General features: G+C 43.7%; 1 protein-coding gene across 3 annotated transcripts in view; it reads left to right on the forward strand.

Moving 5' to 3' along the window:
* The window catches only part of LOC119178675 (activating signal cointegrator 1 complex subunit 2), a 215,401-nt gene extending 197,189 nt beyond the window's left edge, over positions 1–18,212 (forward strand). For all 3 annotated transcript variants that reach the window (XM_075888142.1, XM_075888137.1, XM_037429909.2), the window contains exons 14-19: positions 762–871; positions 2,970–3,068; positions 3,225–3,416; positions 5,504–5,588; positions 11,672–11,801; positions 14,835–18,212. In XM_075888142.1, the coding sequence (XP_075744257.1) occupies positions 762–871; positions 2,970–3,068; positions 3,225–3,416; positions 5,504–5,588; positions 11,672–11,801; positions 14,835–14,968 (750 nt within the window). In that variant the 3' untranslated portion in view covers positions 14,969–18,212. The remainder of the gene's footprint in view (positions 1–761; positions 872–2,969; positions 3,069–3,224; positions 3,417–5,503; positions 5,589–11,671; positions 11,802–14,834) is intronic.
* Positions 18,213–20,269: the final 2,057 nt, after the last annotated feature.

Below are 20,269 nucleotides of genomic sequence, written 5' to 3' on the forward strand. Positions count from 1 at the left end.
ATATGTCTCACTCTCATACTACAAAGGCAAAGGTGCTGCAGTCTTGGAGCGTACGAAAGCAACGCGACAACCTGTATCGGGGCACCCCTGTTTATGGTCGCCGCATTTTGTTTTGTGACATCACGCGCCAAACGAAGATCTGAAAGTCCTGTTGCGGCATTTCGAATTTCAGTTGCCGCCGTGCGCAGAATTTTCAAATTAAGGATGGTCCATGCAAAATGACAAACAGGGACGCAGTAAGACAAACAAGGACGTGCGTAAGTTTCAGCTGACTCATCCTTGTTCATCTTACTGGGTTCCTGTTCGTCACATTGAACGTACCATTTACAATTTGAAATATAAACGAACTTGCCCGGGCTATAAATTTTATTTTAATTCACATTACTTCACAGAGATGATGGCCATGTTGCTGGTAACTGTGAGCAGCTTCGAGAAATATACGTATCGCTTGGCTGCTTATTACTTGTTACGGCAATGCCTTCAGAGGAAAAAAAAAACTCATTTGCATGTGGTGCCAGCGCATGTGGTGCCATTGTTGGTGCCAGTGCGATCTCACTAGGTTTATTTAGTTTATTTAACAGGTACTGAGCTCCTTAACTTTTCATAATCGCATAAAGTGACATTCACATTGATATTTACGGTACAGTTGAACATGCACTGGCCAGTGAGCTTGCCAAAAATGACCTGAACTTCTTGGAGTCTGCTTCTTCTTTACCTGCTCTGTAATTGTTTTTTTTTTTTCTTATTTCTGCACTTTGAAGGATTGCCTGAAGTACTACAGCAACAACCATGATGAAGTGGTGATGGCACTGCTGGACAATAACCTGCCTCCTAGTCTCACGATGCCCACTCCTTCCACGTCTGCACCTGCGTGAGTCGATTCGCTATTCATATTTTTGTCAGCTGTTTCGGTGTCTATGTTTGAAAGTGTTCAGTGCATTCATTGTGTTTAACAAAATGTTTACTAAAAGTTTATATTGATGTCCGGGACAATGGCTGTGTTGGGGTATCCTTATAAGAATTTATCTTACCCGTAGAGGCGGGAGGTTTATTTTTTGTCCACATGAACATTTTATGCGACCTATCGATATATGTGTCAGTGCGTTTGTTGTTTTACTTAGTGTTTTACTTAGGTGGGCTAAGTGTGCAGTTATGCAGCCCTACTAATTCACCTAAAGTATGTGCCATGCTTGAAAGGATGACTGTTTTTGTGAGGATGCGGTATAAATTATCATTGCAGCATCAACAGGACATCAAATTTGGAGTTAGCCATTGCATGTTTTGGGGCATATGTTCACTGCTGAAGTCTAATGACCCTGACACACGGGCACCCTGAAGTCCGTTAGACAAGGGGACATCTTTCGGAAAGGCGTTCGGGCGCAGTGACACACGACAAAGGAGTAACTCCTTAACGGCAAAGATCCTTTTCGCAAAAGCAGATCCCACATCTACTTTTCTGGCAGGAAGGGAGTACTCTCGCATACAGTGTGCATAATTTATCAATAGAAGAAAACGTGTCGCAACACTGCGGTGCCCTGTCAGTATTTTTTGCGCTGAGAAAATGTTTTCATTTTCAGCAGCAGTGCGATTTGTGGAAAAGTGAAGGCCTATAGTCTGTTTATACTCTCAAACGCCTGAATTACGTCACTAGCGCGATCACGTTAGGGTTGGCAGCGGCAGTTGCTGTGTCGGCGACCTTTTCAACCGCAATGCACTCGTGCATATTAGTTGAGACCCTCTCTAGCGAAGGGCGTAGGCTGTCCGCAATGAAATGGAAGGTGGCTGGGCTCACTCGAAAACACTGCTTAATGTGGCCGTCGCCTAATAACGGCAATGTGTCTTCGAACCAGCGTTCATTGCGCACATAGGCCCACCTTTCGCGGTCGATAGCTCAGGGGGACAGTGCGGAAGCAGTCAAAATGAAGCTGTTCATCACGAGTCTTTGTTTGAGGCTCATCACTCTTGTCTTCGCAGCGTTTAGCTCATCTTCGATGGAGCCGAGGGCGACAAGAGTCAGGCCAACCTCAAATGTTGCTTTATCTCTGTCTCTGCGCTGAGACATCGCAGGACCACGATGAAACGCGGCATGCCGTCACTGACCCAACTGGACGCAGCCATGTAAAAAGCACGACAAAAAACAAAAACAGCAAAACATCGACTGTTCATAGTTGCCAGACGAACTTAAGTTGCTGCTAAAAACGCAAAAAGCGAAAGAAAATTACAGGTATGCGCATTATAAGCCACCAGACAATAAAAAAAAAACGGTTTTATGCTCCGGCGTCGCTGAATGTGATGTACATGCGCAGATTCTTTTTAATATTTCCAATCTTGCTGCTTTTACAAACAGCGCCATTTTTTCTGCAGCGTTCTTCTGAGGTACTGCCTAAAGCAGTAGTCCGGTGCCGTGTGTCATCAGCGCCACTCCTTTCTGCAAATGGTCCCTTTAGGCGACAAAAGGGGTTTACTTCAAAGTACTTTACTTTTGCCCGTGTGTCACGGGTATAAGCCGGTGGTGTACACAGTGGGCAAATGAGTCTTTTTTTTGTACTAGTTGTTCTCAAGAATTCACATCTTATAAGCACTGCTCTCTTATCACTTATTGTTTGCATCATCTGTTGAAGGAATGCAAACTGTAGGAATCCTCAGGGGATGTTTAGGCTCTGTTTGTCCACCTACTGCTACAATAGCCGCCTTCTAAAGGTCTACTGCAGTTTCTTCAATGTCATTTATAGCTCTTTGTCACGTACAGTTCATTGATTACAAGTTTAGCTGCAGCAAAACTTTAGTGTAGCTGCCATCACAAGGCGCCAGTTGAAGCTCCAAACAACCGGGGGAAATTGAAAAAAATTTGTTCAGTTTGCATGACCGCTTGAACTTGCCTCCAACAAGCTGTCGTCATGTACTTTGTTAAGCATGGTTAAACCAAAAAATATGGTTAATTGGGATTTCCTTACTTTCACTTGTTTTAGGCCACTGGAGATTGAGGCTCGAAGCATTTACGACAATGACGAGTTTGACATCTTTAGGAGAAATGATGTCGACATGTCCAAGATTCATATAGGAAAAAAGTGAGTAAGGTCTCCTTCAGATGCACCTTGTGTGCTTGAAGAAGTGACACCGAATTTGATTCCATGGCTGTTCACTTGGTAGCGTTGTGTAGCCGCGCTACCACTTGTGGAGCAGGAAGGAGCCATGCTTAGAGTGGGCATCTTTCTCTGGTGCAGGAGCAAAACCCCAAAGTCACTGGACGACAAAGGCCACGACAAAGTATTGAAAGAGGTGTACGAGAAGTACAGCATAGTGCAAGAATTCGTGGACGACGTGGGCGTGTACGAGGACGAATACGACGACACCTACGACAGCAACAACGTGGGTTTCGCAGAGCCAGAACCCGAAGACGAGCTGTCCACCCGCAGGTAATGCCTCTTCGCCATTTCCGGCATTACACTTTTTTGAGGGCTTCAATTCAAGAACGCTGGATCCATAGTGGGGCAGTGGTATGTCAAGGGTACATTGTAATACAATATGGCAAAAGCTGTGTGAGAACAAATGAAAACATGTGCCCGCTTCAACGGGTAGCCACATACAGCCACTGACCGAAATTCTTCTGTATGAAGGGTGCCACAAAATATGTGCAAGAGATTAGCCTAGCAGAAAATAAGAAGCACCAAAGCAAAAAAAATTTTAATATTTTTTGTGATTAAATGAAAAAGGAAATTTGCCAGCTTTTATTGAGTTTTGAGTCTTGGTGAAATATCTGCGCATCAAATAGGCCCATAGCATTGCCACTGCCATTGAAATTTTGGGAGTATCGGACCCAAAAGCCTAGCCAGAAATATTTTTCGGGAGTCAGGAAGTGGATGGTCTCAATCATACTTTTATGTATCAAATTTACAGAGGATTGTAGGTTGACTTGAGTGTTGGTCGACATCCAAATGTCGCACAGCAACAAAAAGAAAATGTTTTGCAAGCTCATTTCATATTTATGCTGTCACTGAAAAAAAAAAAAAACTCGAATTGCAGTTTTCAAAAGTGGGTTGACAGATGTGCAGCATAAAGAATATACAGAATAGCTAGCTTTGCAGCAATATGTGGGTATCTTTTTTAAAAAACTCTCCATGTATCGGAGCCAAGGTTGTACGTGGTAGAGATGAAACATAAACATATTTATTGTAACCATGCCACAGCGTACCTGAGTTTTCGTTTGTTTCAGATGCAGTATTAAGCCGACCTTTTCAAAACATTTGGGTACCTTACAGCCAAAACGGTTTAGATTGTCAGTGAATGTTCCGACTCGTGATTAAATATTTATTGATAAAATGGGTCATCCTGCGTTCTTGTAAATGTGGTATATTTTTGCATGTATTTGTGTGTGTGTGAGGCTATTAGAAAACTCCAAACCGAAAATTGTATTCAGAAACCTGACGTTTCGAAGCTGGACCGGCTTCTTCCTCAGGGGTGAAAGAGCCAGAGATGTGCGGCGCTTATATGCGCTTGTTCGCCTTGCATGAGAAGTTCGCCACAACCTGTGGCAAAGCAGACAGCGGGGAACATCATCCGCTCTACTGAGATATTGCCCTCTCTCTACTGCCAGGGTTAGCAATGGGTTGTGGCGAGCTTTTCACGTAAGGCGAGCTAGCGTATATACACGCCACACGTCTCTGGCTTTCTGACCCCTGAGGAAGAAGCCGGGATGGCTTCGAAATGTCGGGTTTCTGAATACAATTTTCAGTGGGAGTTTTCTCATTGTCTCATTTCTATCCCAATTGGGCAGACTTCTGCAAAATTTTCATCTTTGATTTGTATGTGTGCACGTATATATACACACACATAAAAAATCTTCAATTTTGCATGTATAAACACATGCACAATTGAAAATTTTCTAGTGAAGAGAAGGGTGTGAACCTCCCAATTACCTCCCTTTCCAATGATTGGACTGTACCTTATAAACAAATAATTGAAATAAAATTAAATTTGTTCAAATTTAACTGTTTCATTGTTGTAGTACTGCATGGTGCAAACATTGAGAATGCTGTACTAAGTGTGTGGAAGCGGCACTTCAGGCATTATTGGGCGAATATAGTTCAGAGCTGCCTACATAGCATGAGCTTAATTTGTTCACACCAGTGAGTGCACAAATCAAATTGGTAGGTATTTTCAATAGTGTCTGACCATTCACTTGCCAATTTAAGTGACGCCTGTGGCTGTAGGGTTTGTCCCACATATTTGATCTTGTGTAAACGTTTGCGATGAGCCATTCAGATGAATCCAGCTGATTTGCAAACAGATGGTCACCCAAGCTGGTTGTAGATGTAGATCTGGGGCACAAATTAGCTGGCTCGATGTTGAAACGGGGGCACAAATTAGTGCAAATGGATAATACAGATGAAAATCTCCTTGAATGCAGTGTTAAATTCTCTTGAGATTTGTAATGAAAAGTTTGGCTGTGCATTGTGCTTGCAAAAAGTAGCTTATTTATCCTCCTGTTTCTTTTCCCCCCAAGGGCTTTCACTACTCCCAGAGTTCTGGAGCAAAAGTCAGGCAGGAGGCAAAAAGAAAATCGATACGAAGACAAGGATGCAGATAGCGTAAGTGTCGCCGGAAGGCAGTGTATTGTTGACTTCATTTCTCATGCGTGGCACTTAATTGTGGAAGGGTGCTGTAAAAACTGTATTTAGAGAGATGGTCTGGAATTTTACAGTATGCTACATCATGCTTATAACGATACCTTGTGTAACGATTATGAATGCTTCAGTGAGCAGCTTTTGCATTAGCCGATGCAAAAGTGAACTGCGCATGGCAGTGTGTTTCTTGTCGCATGTTGGATGCATTGAAGAATTTCCAGCTTTAAAAAATTGTTTTTTTCATTAATTGAGGCATAAAATAACTTAAAGTATATAGAGTCTGTCTGTAAAGTATTGCAACCGGGTCTGGTAAAAAGAATATATATCGCTCCGATCAGTGCATGTTATTTGAATACTTCAATATATTCGTCTCGGGCATTGATACATTAATTACCTCACAATTCGCACACTGCGTGGGCTCCCTTAAAATCAGCTGCCATGGCTCCTTTACGAGACTGTGACAGCCCATTGTATGGTGGGAACACCAGTTAAACGTAGACGACTGTTATAGCGCGAACTCAGGACAAGGACAAAAGCTAGCTTCCAGCTCTGAAACGTAGACCTTTCTCATCAGCATCAGCCTGACTACGTCCACTGCAGGACAAAGGCTTCTCCCGTGTTCCGCCAGTTAACCCGGTCCTGTGCTTGCTGCTGCCAATTTATACCCACAAACTATTTAATCTCATCTGCCCACCTAACCTTTTGTCTCCCCCTAACCCGCTTCCCTTCTCTGGGAATCCAGTTAGTTACCCTTAATGACCAGGGGTTATCCTGTCTACGTGCTACATGCCCGGATCATGTCCATTTCCTCTTCTTTATTTCAACTATGATATCATTAACTCCCGTTTGTCCCCTAATCCACTCTGCTCTCTTCTTGTCGCTTAAGGTTACACCTACCATTTTTCTTTTCATTGCTCGCTGCGTCGTCCTCAATTTAAGCTGAACCCTCTTTGTAAGTCTCCAGGTTTCTGCTCCGTAGCTAAGTACCGGCAAGATACAGCTGTTATATACCTTCCTCTTGAGGGATAGTGGCAATCTACCTGTCATAATTTGAGAGTGCTTGCCGAACGTGCTTCACCTCATTCTTATTCTTCTAGTTGCTTCAATCTCGTGGTTCGGCTCTGCGGTTATTACCTGCCCTAAGTAGACATAGTCTTTTACAACTTCAAGTGCGCTATTACCTATCTCCAAGTGCTGCTCCTTTCCGAGGTTGTTGTACATTACTTTTGTTTTCTGCAAATTAATTTTAAGACCCACCTTTCTGCTCTCCTTGTCTAACTCCGTAATCATGAGTTGCAGTTCGTCCCCTGAGTTACTCAGCAATACAATGTCATCGGCGAAGCGCAGGTTACTAAGGTATTCTTCATTAACTCTTATCCCTAACTGTTCCCATTCTAGGCTTCTGAAAACCTCCTGTAAGCATGCGGTAAATAGCATTGGGGAAATTGTGTCCCCCTGCCTTACACCCTTCTTGATTGGTATTCTGTTGCTTCCTTTATGAAGCACTATGGTAGCAGTTGATCCCCTGTAGATTTCTTCCAGAATGTTTATATATACTTCATCTACGCCCTGATTCCGCAGTGTTTGCATGACGGATGATATTTCTACTGAATCAAACGCCTTCTCGTAATCTATGAAGGCTATGTATAGTGGTTGGTTATACTCTGAGCGTTTCTCTATTACCTGATTAATAGTATGAATGTGGCCAATTGTTGAGTAGCCTGTTCGAAATCCTGCTTGTTCCTTTGGTTGATTGAATTCTAATGTTTTCTTTACTCTGTTAGCAATTACCTTTGTAAATAGCTTGTATACTACAGAGAGCAAGCTGATTGGCCTCTAATTCTTCAAGTCCTTGTCATCTCCTTTCTTATGTATTATGATGATGTTAGCGTTCTTCCAAGACTCTGGTGCCCTTCCCGTCAGGAGGCACCTCGTAAACAGGGTGGCTAGTTTTTCTAACACAATCTGTCCTCCATATTTCAGCAGATCTGATGTTACCTGATCCTCGCCAGCAGCTTTGCCTCTTTGCATGCTCTCCAAAGCTTTCCTGACTTCTATCATTACTGGTGGGGTGTCATCTGGGTTACTGCTAGTTCTTATAGTATTAAAGTCGTGGTTGTCCCAGCTACTGTACAGATCTCTGTGAAACTCCTCCGCTATTTTAACTATCCTATCCATATTGGTAGTTATTTTGCCCTCTTCGTCCCTTAGTGCATACATCCGACTTTTGCCTATCCCAAGGTTCCTCTTCACTGCTTTGACGCTTTTTTCAGAGCGTGTTCAATTCTCTCCATGTTATACCTTTATACATCACATACCTTACGTCTATTATTCAACTTCGAAAGCTCTGCCACTTCTATTTTGTCTGTTGTACTTGACACTTTCATGATTTGACGCTTCTTAATTAGGTTCTTCGTTTCCTGGGAAAGCTTGCTAGTGTCCTGTCTAACTACCCTGCCTCCAACTTCCACTGCACACTCCTTAATGATACTCGTCAGATTATCATTCATTGTATCTACGCTAAGGTTGGTTTCCTCACTAAGAGCCGAGTACCTGTTCTGCAGCGACACTCTGAATTCCTGTACTTTCCCTCTCAGTGCTAGCTCATTGATTGGCTTCTTGCGTATCAGTTTCTGTCGTTCCTTCTTCAAGTCTAGGCAAATTCGAGACCGTACCATTCTATGGCCACTGCATCGTACCTTGCCAACCACTTCCACATCCTGCACGATTCCTGGGTGTGCAGTCATTATAAAGTCTATTTCATTCTTATTTTCGCCATTAGGGCTCCTCCATGTCCACTTGCGGTTTTCTCGTTTTCAGTAGAAGGTATTCAAAATCTGTAAATTATTGCGTTCTGCTAATTCTACTAGTAGCTCTCCTCTGGCGTTTCTAGTACCGATGCCGTAATCTCCTACTGTCTGGTTTCCAGCCTGCTTCTTTCCTATCTTTGCATTAAAGTCGCCCGTCACTATAGTATACTGTGTTTTTACCTTACTCATTGCCGATTCCACGTCTTCATAGAAGCTTTCAACTGAAGCGTCATCATGGCTGGATGTAGGCGCGTAAGCCTGTACTAACTTCATTTTGTATCTTTTATTCAGTTTAATTACGATACCTACCAGCCTTTCATTAATGCTATAGTATTCCAGACCTTTCTAACATCTCTTAATCTTTGGTGACAAGAAGGAGTCTGCGGTGCTCCTGATGCAGCCCTGATGTGAGCACGGAAGGCTTCTTGCCTATTCACAAAGCTCAAGAGAACCCTGCATAATCACAGTTTCGACATTGCTCCCGCTATCTATCGGACTCTTGCTCAGTCTCAAAAAGGAGTGATTGCAGCTGACTTTCAATGAGTCCTGGCAGTGTGAGATTTGTGTAGTGATCTACGTATCAACGATCCCCAAAATAGGAAGCTATTTTGAAGAATCTAAATAAAATGTACAGATAGTTTCAAAATATTCTTTCATTAGCCCCTGTCTGATTACTTTACAAAGGAACCCTTTATACACACAATAATTACAGTAGACGAGTGAAACAAAACAATGTCAGTGGGAGTTGCAACGGTGAATGGGTGCATTAAGCCTGTTTCACATGCGAGCGATTATGCTCCAAGAGCGGAGCGGCAGTCGCTGTAGTGAAATTCGCCAGAGTTGGAAAACTTTGCTCGCGACAGAAGCGGCAGAGCGACCAGTGACATCGTTTCACACATGATGCCAGGGGCAGAGTCGAAAAGTGAATGCAGGCGCTGCGGGGACCTGGCTCCACAGAACTCGCTCCAACTGAGTAGCAGACGACATCCGTCCTCTCCCCGGCTCACAAATGTCTCGCGCTGCATTCAACGAGTTGCTCATTCCAGAAGGTGTGAAACGGCCTCTTCTTTGAGACATCAAGATGGAGGATTTCGGTAAGGAGCATAAGAAGAGCATTCTTTGGGAAGAAATCGCCGAGCTCTTTAAGAAGTTGCATACTTCCGTAAAGTAAAAATCGTCGCTTGAACTGGCCATGTTCACTGATGAAGTTGAAGTGGCGCTGCTTTCCTTTCGTTGCTCTGGACGATGCTCCACCGGAGTGACAATCCTGTGCGGTGCCTTTTTTGTTTCAATAATATTATTACTACTATCGTTTTTTTTTTGCATTTTCATCGAATGTGACTCTCACGTAGTGGAGCCGCATGGAATGCCATACATCTATGTCGCAGCAAATGTTGCTGGTTTAACAAACAATGAAATTTGGTGACACGGTGCATAGATGAAAGGGATTACGCGAATGAGAGAGCAAGGACAGGTGCTATGGCAGTCGACTTGAGAAGTAGGATTCCACACAGATCGCTGAAAAGAAATTTCGTTATGTGACTCAACAAGGAAGGAGCGTGAAGCTTGCTGTCACGGTTCGGGAAGTAAGGCATTCACCAGGGGCCTTTATTTTTATTCTCCCCTTCAACTACACCTTAATTTCTCACTGAAACCCTGGCTCACTGATCTGCGTCCTCTGCGACGCTTTTCGCACGAGGAACAATTGCACCGCACAGCCCTCAAGTTTGCAGGCTGTTGACAGGTTGTGCCACACTGGCCAGCTACTCTTTGTGACACTGAGTGCCAGAATGCGTAGCTGGCTGGGCGAAAATAGATGTTCAGTCGCGAGCCCAACATACACAGCGTAGATAATGAAAAACACCGCCGCAGTATTTATGGACGAAAATTCCTGCTAAAGCAAGAATTGCTGTGTAGTCCCTGACCTTAGTCGTGCACAAGTATATATACAGCAGCCAAAGAACTGGGACAGTGAGCGGATCACGTATACTATACTGCCTGCCGTTGGTGAAACCCTTCCTGGTGTGCTTTACTGAATCATAGAAAAACCTAAGAGGCTTACTATTTAGGGTGGAAGCATACTAACTTCGAGCGCCAGAAGAGATCTAGACCATTCGGAAAATCCCGATGAAGGGTGTGTTCGCATGATGATTGATATGTGGGATTTAACATCCTAAAATAACCATATGATTATGATAGACACCATAGTGGAGGGCTCAGAAAATTTCGACCACCTGGGATTCTTTAATGAGCACCCAAATCAGAGCACACGTGCCTACAACATTTCTGCCTCCATCGGAAATGCAGCTGTCGCAGCCGGGATTCGATCCTGCAACATGCGGGTCAGCAGCCGAGTACCTTAGCCACTAGACTCCTGCGGCAGGACAGCGTGTTCGCATATGCCACAGGGTGACCACAAACACGGCCGAAGCTTACCACTGAGAGTTTTTGTTTCAACTTTTATTTGACTCAAGCGAACAGTTACAAAAATTTAGGTATGAATTTCGCGAGGTGTGTATACTGGGCTGGCCGAAACCTCGTTCGGCGTCCCAAAGTTAAATCGTAAAGCAAAAGTAATGAATTGGAGAAACATGGGAATTGCTGCGCAGAACACGCTTGCAGGCCTTATGCATTCACTTACCTGGAACAACTGTCTAATAAAACTATGCCAGAAAACTATTTCTTTTACTTCTTCGTGGTCAGTTATGTGAGGGTGCAACAAGAACTATACGTTAATAAGAAAGGACCAAACAAAACGCAACTGCAAACGCTGTTTATTCGTGATATGATTCACGTTACACATAGTTCAATCAGTGTATAGACGCGTGAAAGTCGAGTGGCTATTGAGGATGAACCTCGCAGCAAAGGTGTGCCAAAGGAAGGATACTTGGAGGAGAGCGCGAGTTTTAGATACCACTGAAAAGAGCAGTTAACCGGTGCCTTCCGTAGACAACACTGCCCGCCAGAGCGGCGGGCAACGCGCAACAGCAGCGGTAGCAGCAGTGCATGTGAAACGAATGCGCGTCTGCGCGTCCTCCTGCCGCTCATCGCCGCGACCGCCGCCGCTCAGTCGCTCGCATGTGAAACAGGCTTTACAGTGTTCACGTGCAGGGCAGAATTCACTCGGGTATTGAGAATTGCAGCTCGCAATGCGGTCTGTGATGTAAACCTTTCCATAATGACTACTCAGGTTCATTTCAGTGTGCCCCTGTAAAGTCCTCTCGAACTTGCATTCAGGATAAAGAGGAGGCTCCACCACGGGACCAGTTCGTTGAAAACCCAGCCGAAATACGGGCCCAGAGGGAGAGGCGGTATCAAGAGAAGATGGAGCGCTCAGGACATGCACCCCGCAGAAGGGACCTGAAAGGTACGTTTCTATCCACGTGCCTCACTTCCATTTCAGCTGTAATCCGCCGTGCTGATATAGCGTTTGCGCTGCTTGGCTGCTGACCCAAAGGTTGGCGGGTTCGACTCCTCCTGCGGTGGTTGCATTTCAATGGAGGCAAAATGTTAGAGGCTTGTGTGCTGGGCAACGCCAGTGCATATCAAAGAACACCAGATGGTCGAAACTTCCGAAGCCGATCACTACACCTTCCCTCGGGATCACATCATAGTTTCTGGTCATAAAGCTCCAGATATTATTGTTCATTTAAATCATTTCAGCTGCAGAATTATTCATGGTGTTCTTTATAATCTTATTTTCTGGGAGCTGCCTCATATCCCCCATATTCCACATTTTAACTCATGCTACTCTTTGCCAAAAATATCAGTGAATGTGTGTGCTGCTCGTAAGTTTCTTTTTTTTTATCTATACTGGTGAAACTGGCTTAGTTAGTGCGCTGATTCCATATAAGCAATGATTGTTATAGTATATTGTGTACTTCTAAAACTACAGAATATTTTATGTCACTTCTGGGGACCTAGAGTTTTTCTAAACCTAGAGAACTACAGAGCAAATCAGCGTATCACTATAATCTGTAGTCGGACCTGTGTGCAGTACAACGAGAATTGCTGTTCTGAACATGTTTGAACAATACATATGGCATGTTGAACATTTGTGAATGAGTCAATGTCGAGCTGGTATTTCGCTCGGGAATGTTTGATATACCATCACTTTTGTTCAAACCGGTTTAGAACATTTATTTTACAGCGAAAGCTGTTATGAGATCAGAACACGGGGCACGCGCGGCGCCGTAGTTGTCCACCACCACCTCCGCCGTCCATGTCTATAACCAGTATCGCAATAAATAAGGAAAAAAATCACAGCGTGTCCACGGAGTGAATGATGATAAGTGGAGCGAAGCTTCCATGTGCGCGAACATTCGTGCATCCATCCATGCGTTTGTCCGTCTGCTAGTCTGTCTGTCCGTCCGTGCGTCCATCTAGTGAACACTCCAAGTACCGCCATCTCCCATCTCCTGTGGCACAAACCCACTCTAGAGCGGGTGTGTGCCACCAGTGGCTGCCTACTACTACTACTACTACTACTACTACTACTACTACTACTACTACTACTACTACTACTACTACTACTACTACTACTACTACTACTACTACTACATACTTTGGAGAATGTACAGACCCACACCTTAGGGACCTTTGCCTCTAAAAACTCTGTAAATAAAAAAAAATGACAATGGGATTCGAACACTAGTCTGCTGTGTGCCAGCCAAGTATTCTATCACTGAGCCACGCCGGTGCTTGGAACTAGTTTCTAAGCTGGCCTTAGGCAGGCTTGATGTTGGGAGAGGAAGCGTGTTAATATGAGTAATAAGGCGTTTTAGAACAACGAGGCATCACACAATGGGAATTGCGCAACAAGTGGGTCGTCAAATGCTCCAACCTATTAGAAAACTTGTTCTTGATCACCTATTAACTGCAGCGCATACCCACTTCAGGCATATTTCATCATCGTCCTTAGCCACTGCATAAAAAAATGCACGAAATTCCTAGCAAGTGTGTAGCGAATGCTATGCTTCTCCGAAGAAACACGAAGGACAGCATAGTGAATGCTGGCCTGCTACACAAAAATTGTGATTACTTATGGTGTAGTGGGTACCCTGCAAGTTTGCTTGTAGCAGTTACCCAAAAAGTGTTTAGAAATTGCTCTGAAAAGCCTCTATTCTAGCTTTCTCTGTGACTGTGCTGCGTGTTCTACGCAGGCCTGGCATTTTTTGTTGCACTGCACAAAATTTTGATTCTGGATTGTCGCGATATACTGATTTACTTTGTAACTCTCAGTTTAGGCAAACGTTTCTCGCCAGAAAAAGCATATAGAATGAATTATATTTTAGAAGCTACACAATGTTGTAAAAAACTAATGGAGATGTGCACACAAATATACATAAACTCTGGAAGCTTCATCTCAATCGATAAAGCATTTTAAAAGATTTTCAAGACTCAAGTACTGCATTAAATCTTTTTTAATGTACACTGGCACTGGGTATTGAAAAGGGAGTTTTTTTTTTCAGGATAATTGTCACTAGAGGTTTGGTTGGTGTCTAATTCAAGGTTGAAGGTCCAGTTCATTATGCCTGCCAAAAGCTTGGCTGGGAATGTATTTTGACCATATTCAATGGGATATTGCCATCTTCAAATGGTATTGACAGCCTTGCAACAGCTTGTGTGGTTCATTTTGCTTATATACTCGTTAGAAGCTTTAAATAATCAAGAAACAACAGGTCGAAACATAGATGGGTAGCTGCTTCATGCAATGTCTACATTGATGTCACGTCATGCCCCATTGTTGGGTAAACATAGCACACATGATTTTAGTGCTAAAAAAGATAAATTGGCAATATCATCTGATGCTAGTTCGAGCTTTACCGCCCCTTGGAATCATGAGAGTGTGTATTTCAATGACTGAGCTTGAAAGGGTTGCAGTTTGCTCTACATACATTTTGTGCCAATACAAAAAAAAGCGGTGAAAATTTTATAGAGGTTAGTGAACATCAAAGATTCCTGGAGTTTCTCATTAATGTACAGTATAGTCTCCTATTAAAGGGGGCAGGGGTGCAGCACCTGCATTGATTGCGCCAGTTTAACCCCACTTTAACGCCAAGCTGCACCAAAACCATGAAACTTGCTCAAATTTTACCATGCTGCGCCAAAATGCCCAACCAGCCTCAAAAGTTTCTCAGTTGCGCTAAATTCAGCGTGAAATGGAGGCCAAGTGGCCACCTGCAGTTCGCATCATCAATCAATCTAAACGTGCAATCTAAGCGTCCTCTACTCAAGTGTTGCCATTAGCAGTGGACTCGTCTGTACATACATAATCTGTAGGTGCTTATAGAAAACCATCTAGAAAACCCCAGGAAAGCTTTGCATGTAAAACGCAAACTGGTAGCCCTGAAAACAAATGTTCTAATTTTTTGTTTTCATTTGTAATCTTGTGCAACAGGTGCTCCAAAGGGACAGGGCCAATCCAAAGACACACTCCAAGACAGGCAATTCAAGGAGAGACACAAATCCTCCTTCACGCACAACCAGAGGGCCCAAGCCGACCACAAGCGCAGTCGCGGCATGTACTCCTAGCATCCACCAGCGTCCAGCACGCAGACTTCAAGGGCGCTGACAACTGTGTCCGAGCGTGTAGCCGAATACCTGCAGTGCCACGTTGCAACAACTTGCACCTTAATGAGGTTTCGTGCGTACATGCGGTTGCCGGATGCAGCATCTACGGCATGCGTACACGACCTAATAATGTTTTTGGTTATGATATGGGCGTTGCTAGTGCGTTACGCTGTGTTAGTAAGAGCAGTCAGTGTGAGTGGCTCCTCTAAATAAGCACCACCGGCTGGCACGCTTGTTATGTAATTCTGTGCGAAACCTTGACTTCGCAGCAGACTTTATTGAAATAGCCCTACCCGGATCTGCTATAAGGGTAAATATGGATTATGCATATGCAACAGTGATGGAAGAATGCAAGAAAAGTGCAGCATTCAGTTTCTTTGTAAGTGGAGTGTCTTTTTCTTGTTATTATTTATGAGAAAGAACTATAGTGCCTCCTTTTTCTGATGGCACTCAAGAGATAGTCCACTTTTCATCTCTTGTGCATGGAAAAAAAACACTGCAATGCTCATGAACTTTGATTTAGAAAAGCTACTTTTGAAGCTTCATTTCTGCGTGAAATGTAGTTTCAAGAAAGCCACTGGTCGAGATGAAAGAAGGCTATAGTTGGCTTCCATACAGTCACCACATTTTGAGACCAACACCTGACCACATGTTCAGGTGTTGGTGCCAACATTCGTGTGATCTTCGTGATCTTTGCAGGTGTGCAAACATTGCTACAGTTGACTACACTGTTCACTCTTTTGTTTTTCTGTGCAATGCTTCGTATTTGTGCAGCGAAAAAAAGGCTTTATAATTGATGCACACAGGTGTTTACAGGGCGTGAGTCCCTTGAAACTGTACATAAGATCGGACCTGTTCTTTTCTCCTCATTTTCTTTTTTCGCGGTCCGTTAGCTAGTGAGTCCCTCTGCATAATGTGCCTTATGGAGCAAATATGTATCACTCTTGTACAATTTTTTTTTCACTCCATGTCTTTTGATGCCCTTGGTCCTTTCTGTATATGTTTTTGTTAAAACTATTGCTGTTTGTTTTCGCATCTGTACAAAGGCAGAGTTCAGCTTTAAGCAGAGTTGCCCTTTCTTTTTTTGTTCGATAGCCGCAGTCTTCCTTTCGGCGTCAGGTTGCAACAGACACTGCAGAAGTCTAGTTTTAACCGCTGTCAAAGCCGACGCACACGTACGTGAAGCCTCGCTCATATGCAAAATAAATTTTTGGGCTCTTTGTGTGTTAGGAGTAGCGCCTTTGTATTTTCGTACGTTTTTTTTTGTGAACAATCGTCTTGCACTTTTTTAGAAATCTTTTTGTGCCACTGCACTAAATGAAGCTGGTAAATAGATCACTTGGCAGCGTTTTGCTTGTGTCTGTTAGCTCAGTTATTGAAATTTAATTTAATTCTCTTAAAAACTTTGAAGAAAGAATTTTCTTGAGGAGAGAATTTTCTTACCATAAGGGGTCCTCAGTATTGAATCACATAATTTTTATTTCGGCTTGCTAATATCTCGTAGAGGGGCTAGGAGTTACTACATGAAAGTGTCTATATTATGGTCTTCTCAAGCAGCACACCTACAGGGGGAAACCTTTTAATATGTCTTATAAGACCGCTGTAGTTTACCTAAAAGAGAAGAAAAAAATGAATCGGTGGTCTACGCTTCCCAGGACTAGGTAAGGCAAGAACCATGTAAGAATTTGTCATACTAGTAGCACCACATGCGAGAGGTTTTTTTGAGTACATGTAACCTTTTTTTTTATTTTTTTAAAAGACGTGTTGTACACTGCTGCCATTTTCGTTGGTATGTTTAACAGCCTTTATTTAGCAATCAATTTTGGGATTTGGTAACATACTGATCAATTTAGTGACATTTCAGTAACTTAGAAGATTAAGGAAGCTGTTTCAGAAACAACATTCTAGATCGTGATACACTTTTACATAGCTATGAGCAGGTGAGCCAAGGTTTCATCATGCGGGGGCTCTATGATTATGATCAAGCAACCGCACACTGTTCTGTATGTTTGGGCTAGCTGTGCCTTCGAATGACCTCATGGTATGTTTGATGAAAGCTTGTTTCGTTATTCTTTACAAGTTGATTGAAGGTAATGCTGCAGTTCAGTTGCTGCACTTTTTCTGAATACTTATGATTGGTAATGAAATGCCAGTACAGTTAGCAGTAAATTAGGTTGTTGTTTGTTATAAATTTGTGAGTAATGCATAGGATGCCGAGGGGGTGTTATACAACATGCCAGATGTAGAATATACTGGCACATGCCATAAAGTCTGGGCTCATTCAGGCTTTGACTGTACTGATAGATTGCTAGTAGTATCTCTCTAGCCTGTCTGTCTAATAGGCACTAACTTAGATGAAAGTGGAACTTCTGTTTGGGGTGACTTAGCAGTGGGCTGATAGCTGCAACAATGCTTACCAAAGCTCATGCTGTTTCTGCTGAGTCATAAGAAGGGCAAAATCCAATGTAGGCAGAGACATTAGTTCATTTGTGCTTTGATTCCTAATGTCATGTGGGTGCACAATGTTTATCATGCTATGCTGCAAGATAAATCTAGGCAAATGGGTTGTGTTTTAGTGGGGAGCTCTAAGTTAAGCAGTATCGCACTGAAATGCAATGCCAGGCAGAAACTTTTGTACGCAATTTTTTTTTTTCAGCCTGCTTTTCAAAATAGTTTCAACGCCTCGGCCCTCTTTGCATTTTAAGGATAGGTCGATAACTGTGCACAAATTCAGTTTGCCGGCGTCAATTAAGCACATATTTTTAGTTATGAATGAAGTATAAAAGAGTATGTACATAATTTTTTATCCCATTGAAGATGTTCGTGAAGTCGTCATCATTGTTTAGTTGCACAAGTGTGTATGCTGCCTTTCATTGCAAAAGTGTTGTTTGATCAGGCTTTTATGACTACATTGGAATGCTCGAAGGTTATAGTCAGTGCTTAGTCTTTATGAAGTAGCAAAGGCACAAAGGCCATGGCAGACTTGCGTATGGAAACATAGCTGTAGCACACATTGCTGTTGTTACCATTTAGAAAAAGTGTGTGCCAATACTAATGTGGAGTACAAGCTCAGTCGACTTCATTGTGCTCTAAGTTGTTTTATGCAGAATGTGCATGGAATCCTGTGATATAGTGTGTCACACCTGACAAAATGTGTACAGAAAGAAGACACGTTTTTCAATGAAACAGTTTGCTCTCTGTGAAAGTGTACATGTTCATTACTGTGGCTATGTGTACAGACTTACACAAAAGTTACTGGTTTATGTGGTAACGTATGGTAATCCATAAAAGCTGTGACCTGAAGAACGGAGCATAGTTTCAGGACAGGCAAGCAGTGCCTCCGTCAAACTGCCAGTTTTTCCACTGGTTAGAGAGGTAGTTGACCTGGCGCTCAGGGGTGTTGAGAGGTCGTTTTTAGAACCTATGAGGGAGGATGGCGCAGGGAAACTGAAAGGGGCTGAAGCACGTCTCTCCAGGCTGAAGCACGTCTCTCCTAATTAGAAAAAATTAGAAGCCCTTTTTCTACATGGAAAATGAGAGCAAGTGAGTAAAGCTTGGTGTGTGCGTGCTTTATCTGCTATTTCCTTTCTTTCTCTCCGTTCTCTCTTCCAGTCTTACTGCGCAATGCTACCTTCTAACTTCTTCCTGAAATCAAACTTTCATCCTAGTGTTTAGCAGTGCAACACTTCAGCTGTTACAGGCAGCAACGACGATCACACGTTCACATCCAGGCAACACTGAAGCGTGACATGAAACAACAAGTGACCTCGACTAAAGGTGTGGTTGCCATATCATAAACGACTGATCGGTGACAAGCCTACGATCGAGAGAGCGTTGTTTATGGGAAGGCAGCGCATGCAAATACGAATGTGACCGGCACTTTTTCGGGGGTCGCATTTTCACATGGAATCTTCGTCTGAGGTACACTGGCACCATGACGGCGGAAGGGAAGTTACGTCAAACCCCATTCGAGTTTCACGCCCCGCTACGGACCAGACGAACATGGGAACCACAAGACTCGAATCCACGAGAGCAGTGCCGTCTGCAAAAGACGCCATTCAGCAGACGACTATTTCTAGCGTCCTGTTTGTACTGGGAATAAAAAAGCAGACGAGAGAAAAACCATACAGTTAGAGACACTTGTGACACGCTACGTGTCCAGTGGGTGCGCATCTGTTCTCCAGGCTGTTGGGCTGCATCAGTTCTGTACCAACTCAACGAGAGTTACGGTAATTTTCGCATCACCTTTGGTGGCCAGTGAAATCCTGGCACCAAAGTAGTCTTGTGCAAGTACGGTCGGACGATGTAAGCTCACACACGTTTTTTTTACCCCGTCCGGCCATGTTCTGCGACAGCGCCAGCTGTCAATTACGCCTGAAATGATGGAGCATCCCGGCGTTGTCTGCCAGCGCGCGCAGGCTGATGGGATCGCACCACGCTCCATCGTCAACCTCCGCAATGTCGTGCACTCATGTCGTGGCCGGCCCAGCCGAACATGCAGCACCGCATGCATGGTGCCTAGACGAGCGTACAGCACCGCACGAGTGCACAGAAAATGCCACCGGTGCTGCCAGCCAAAGATGCCAGCATACAATGCCGCTACAACTGAACTCTTCTCCTCTCTCCTGCATTGGAGCAACACCCTCCATGCTAGCAAAACCTCTTCCCTCCTCGGTTATGTAATCAGAGTCATCACACTACGATGGGTGTGGTGGACGTGCTGTCAGAAATGATTATTGTTGCGCACTCATTATTGCACTTAATGATGCATTGTGAATCCATTCGTGCCATGCTGTCTCCTGCTACCAGAGAGAGCGCCAACAAAGCAGCTCCATCACAGTGTTGTGATCTAGGCATTATGAGAGGAGGATTTGATGAGGCCATAGCTAGCCTAGTTGGTGTTGGTTGGTGGTGGACTCTGCACAACCATTTGATGACTGCAGCAGTTGTGACAGGTGGCCTCTACGCCCTTTTTCACTGCTGTAAAAGCTCGGTTATTGTTGCCATTCTGTGGTGGATTTCTTTTTAAACATTGTTTATGTTTTCAATAGCTTGTAGGGGCGGTTTATCGGCATTGCATGGCCAATCTCGGCAAAATGCTGAGTGCCAATTGCAAGTGAGGCACGTGAGGGGCCCATATTCCGGAACATTTATCGGGGGGTGTTGTGTTTTACATGACAGGCATATCATGATTATCATGTTTGGACCGGTCATTTACCTTCGCCGTCCGTTTGCGTCCCGTAATACGAAATTTGGTATATG

This window comes from Rhipicephalus microplus, chromosome 1 (assembly GCF_043290135.1).
Source record: "Rhipicephalus microplus isolate Deutch F79 chromosome 1, USDA_Rmic, whole genome shotgun sequence".
In the NCBI taxonomy this organism is placed as follows: Eukaryota; Metazoa; Arthropoda; class Arachnida; order Ixodida; family Ixodidae; genus Rhipicephalus; species Rhipicephalus microplus.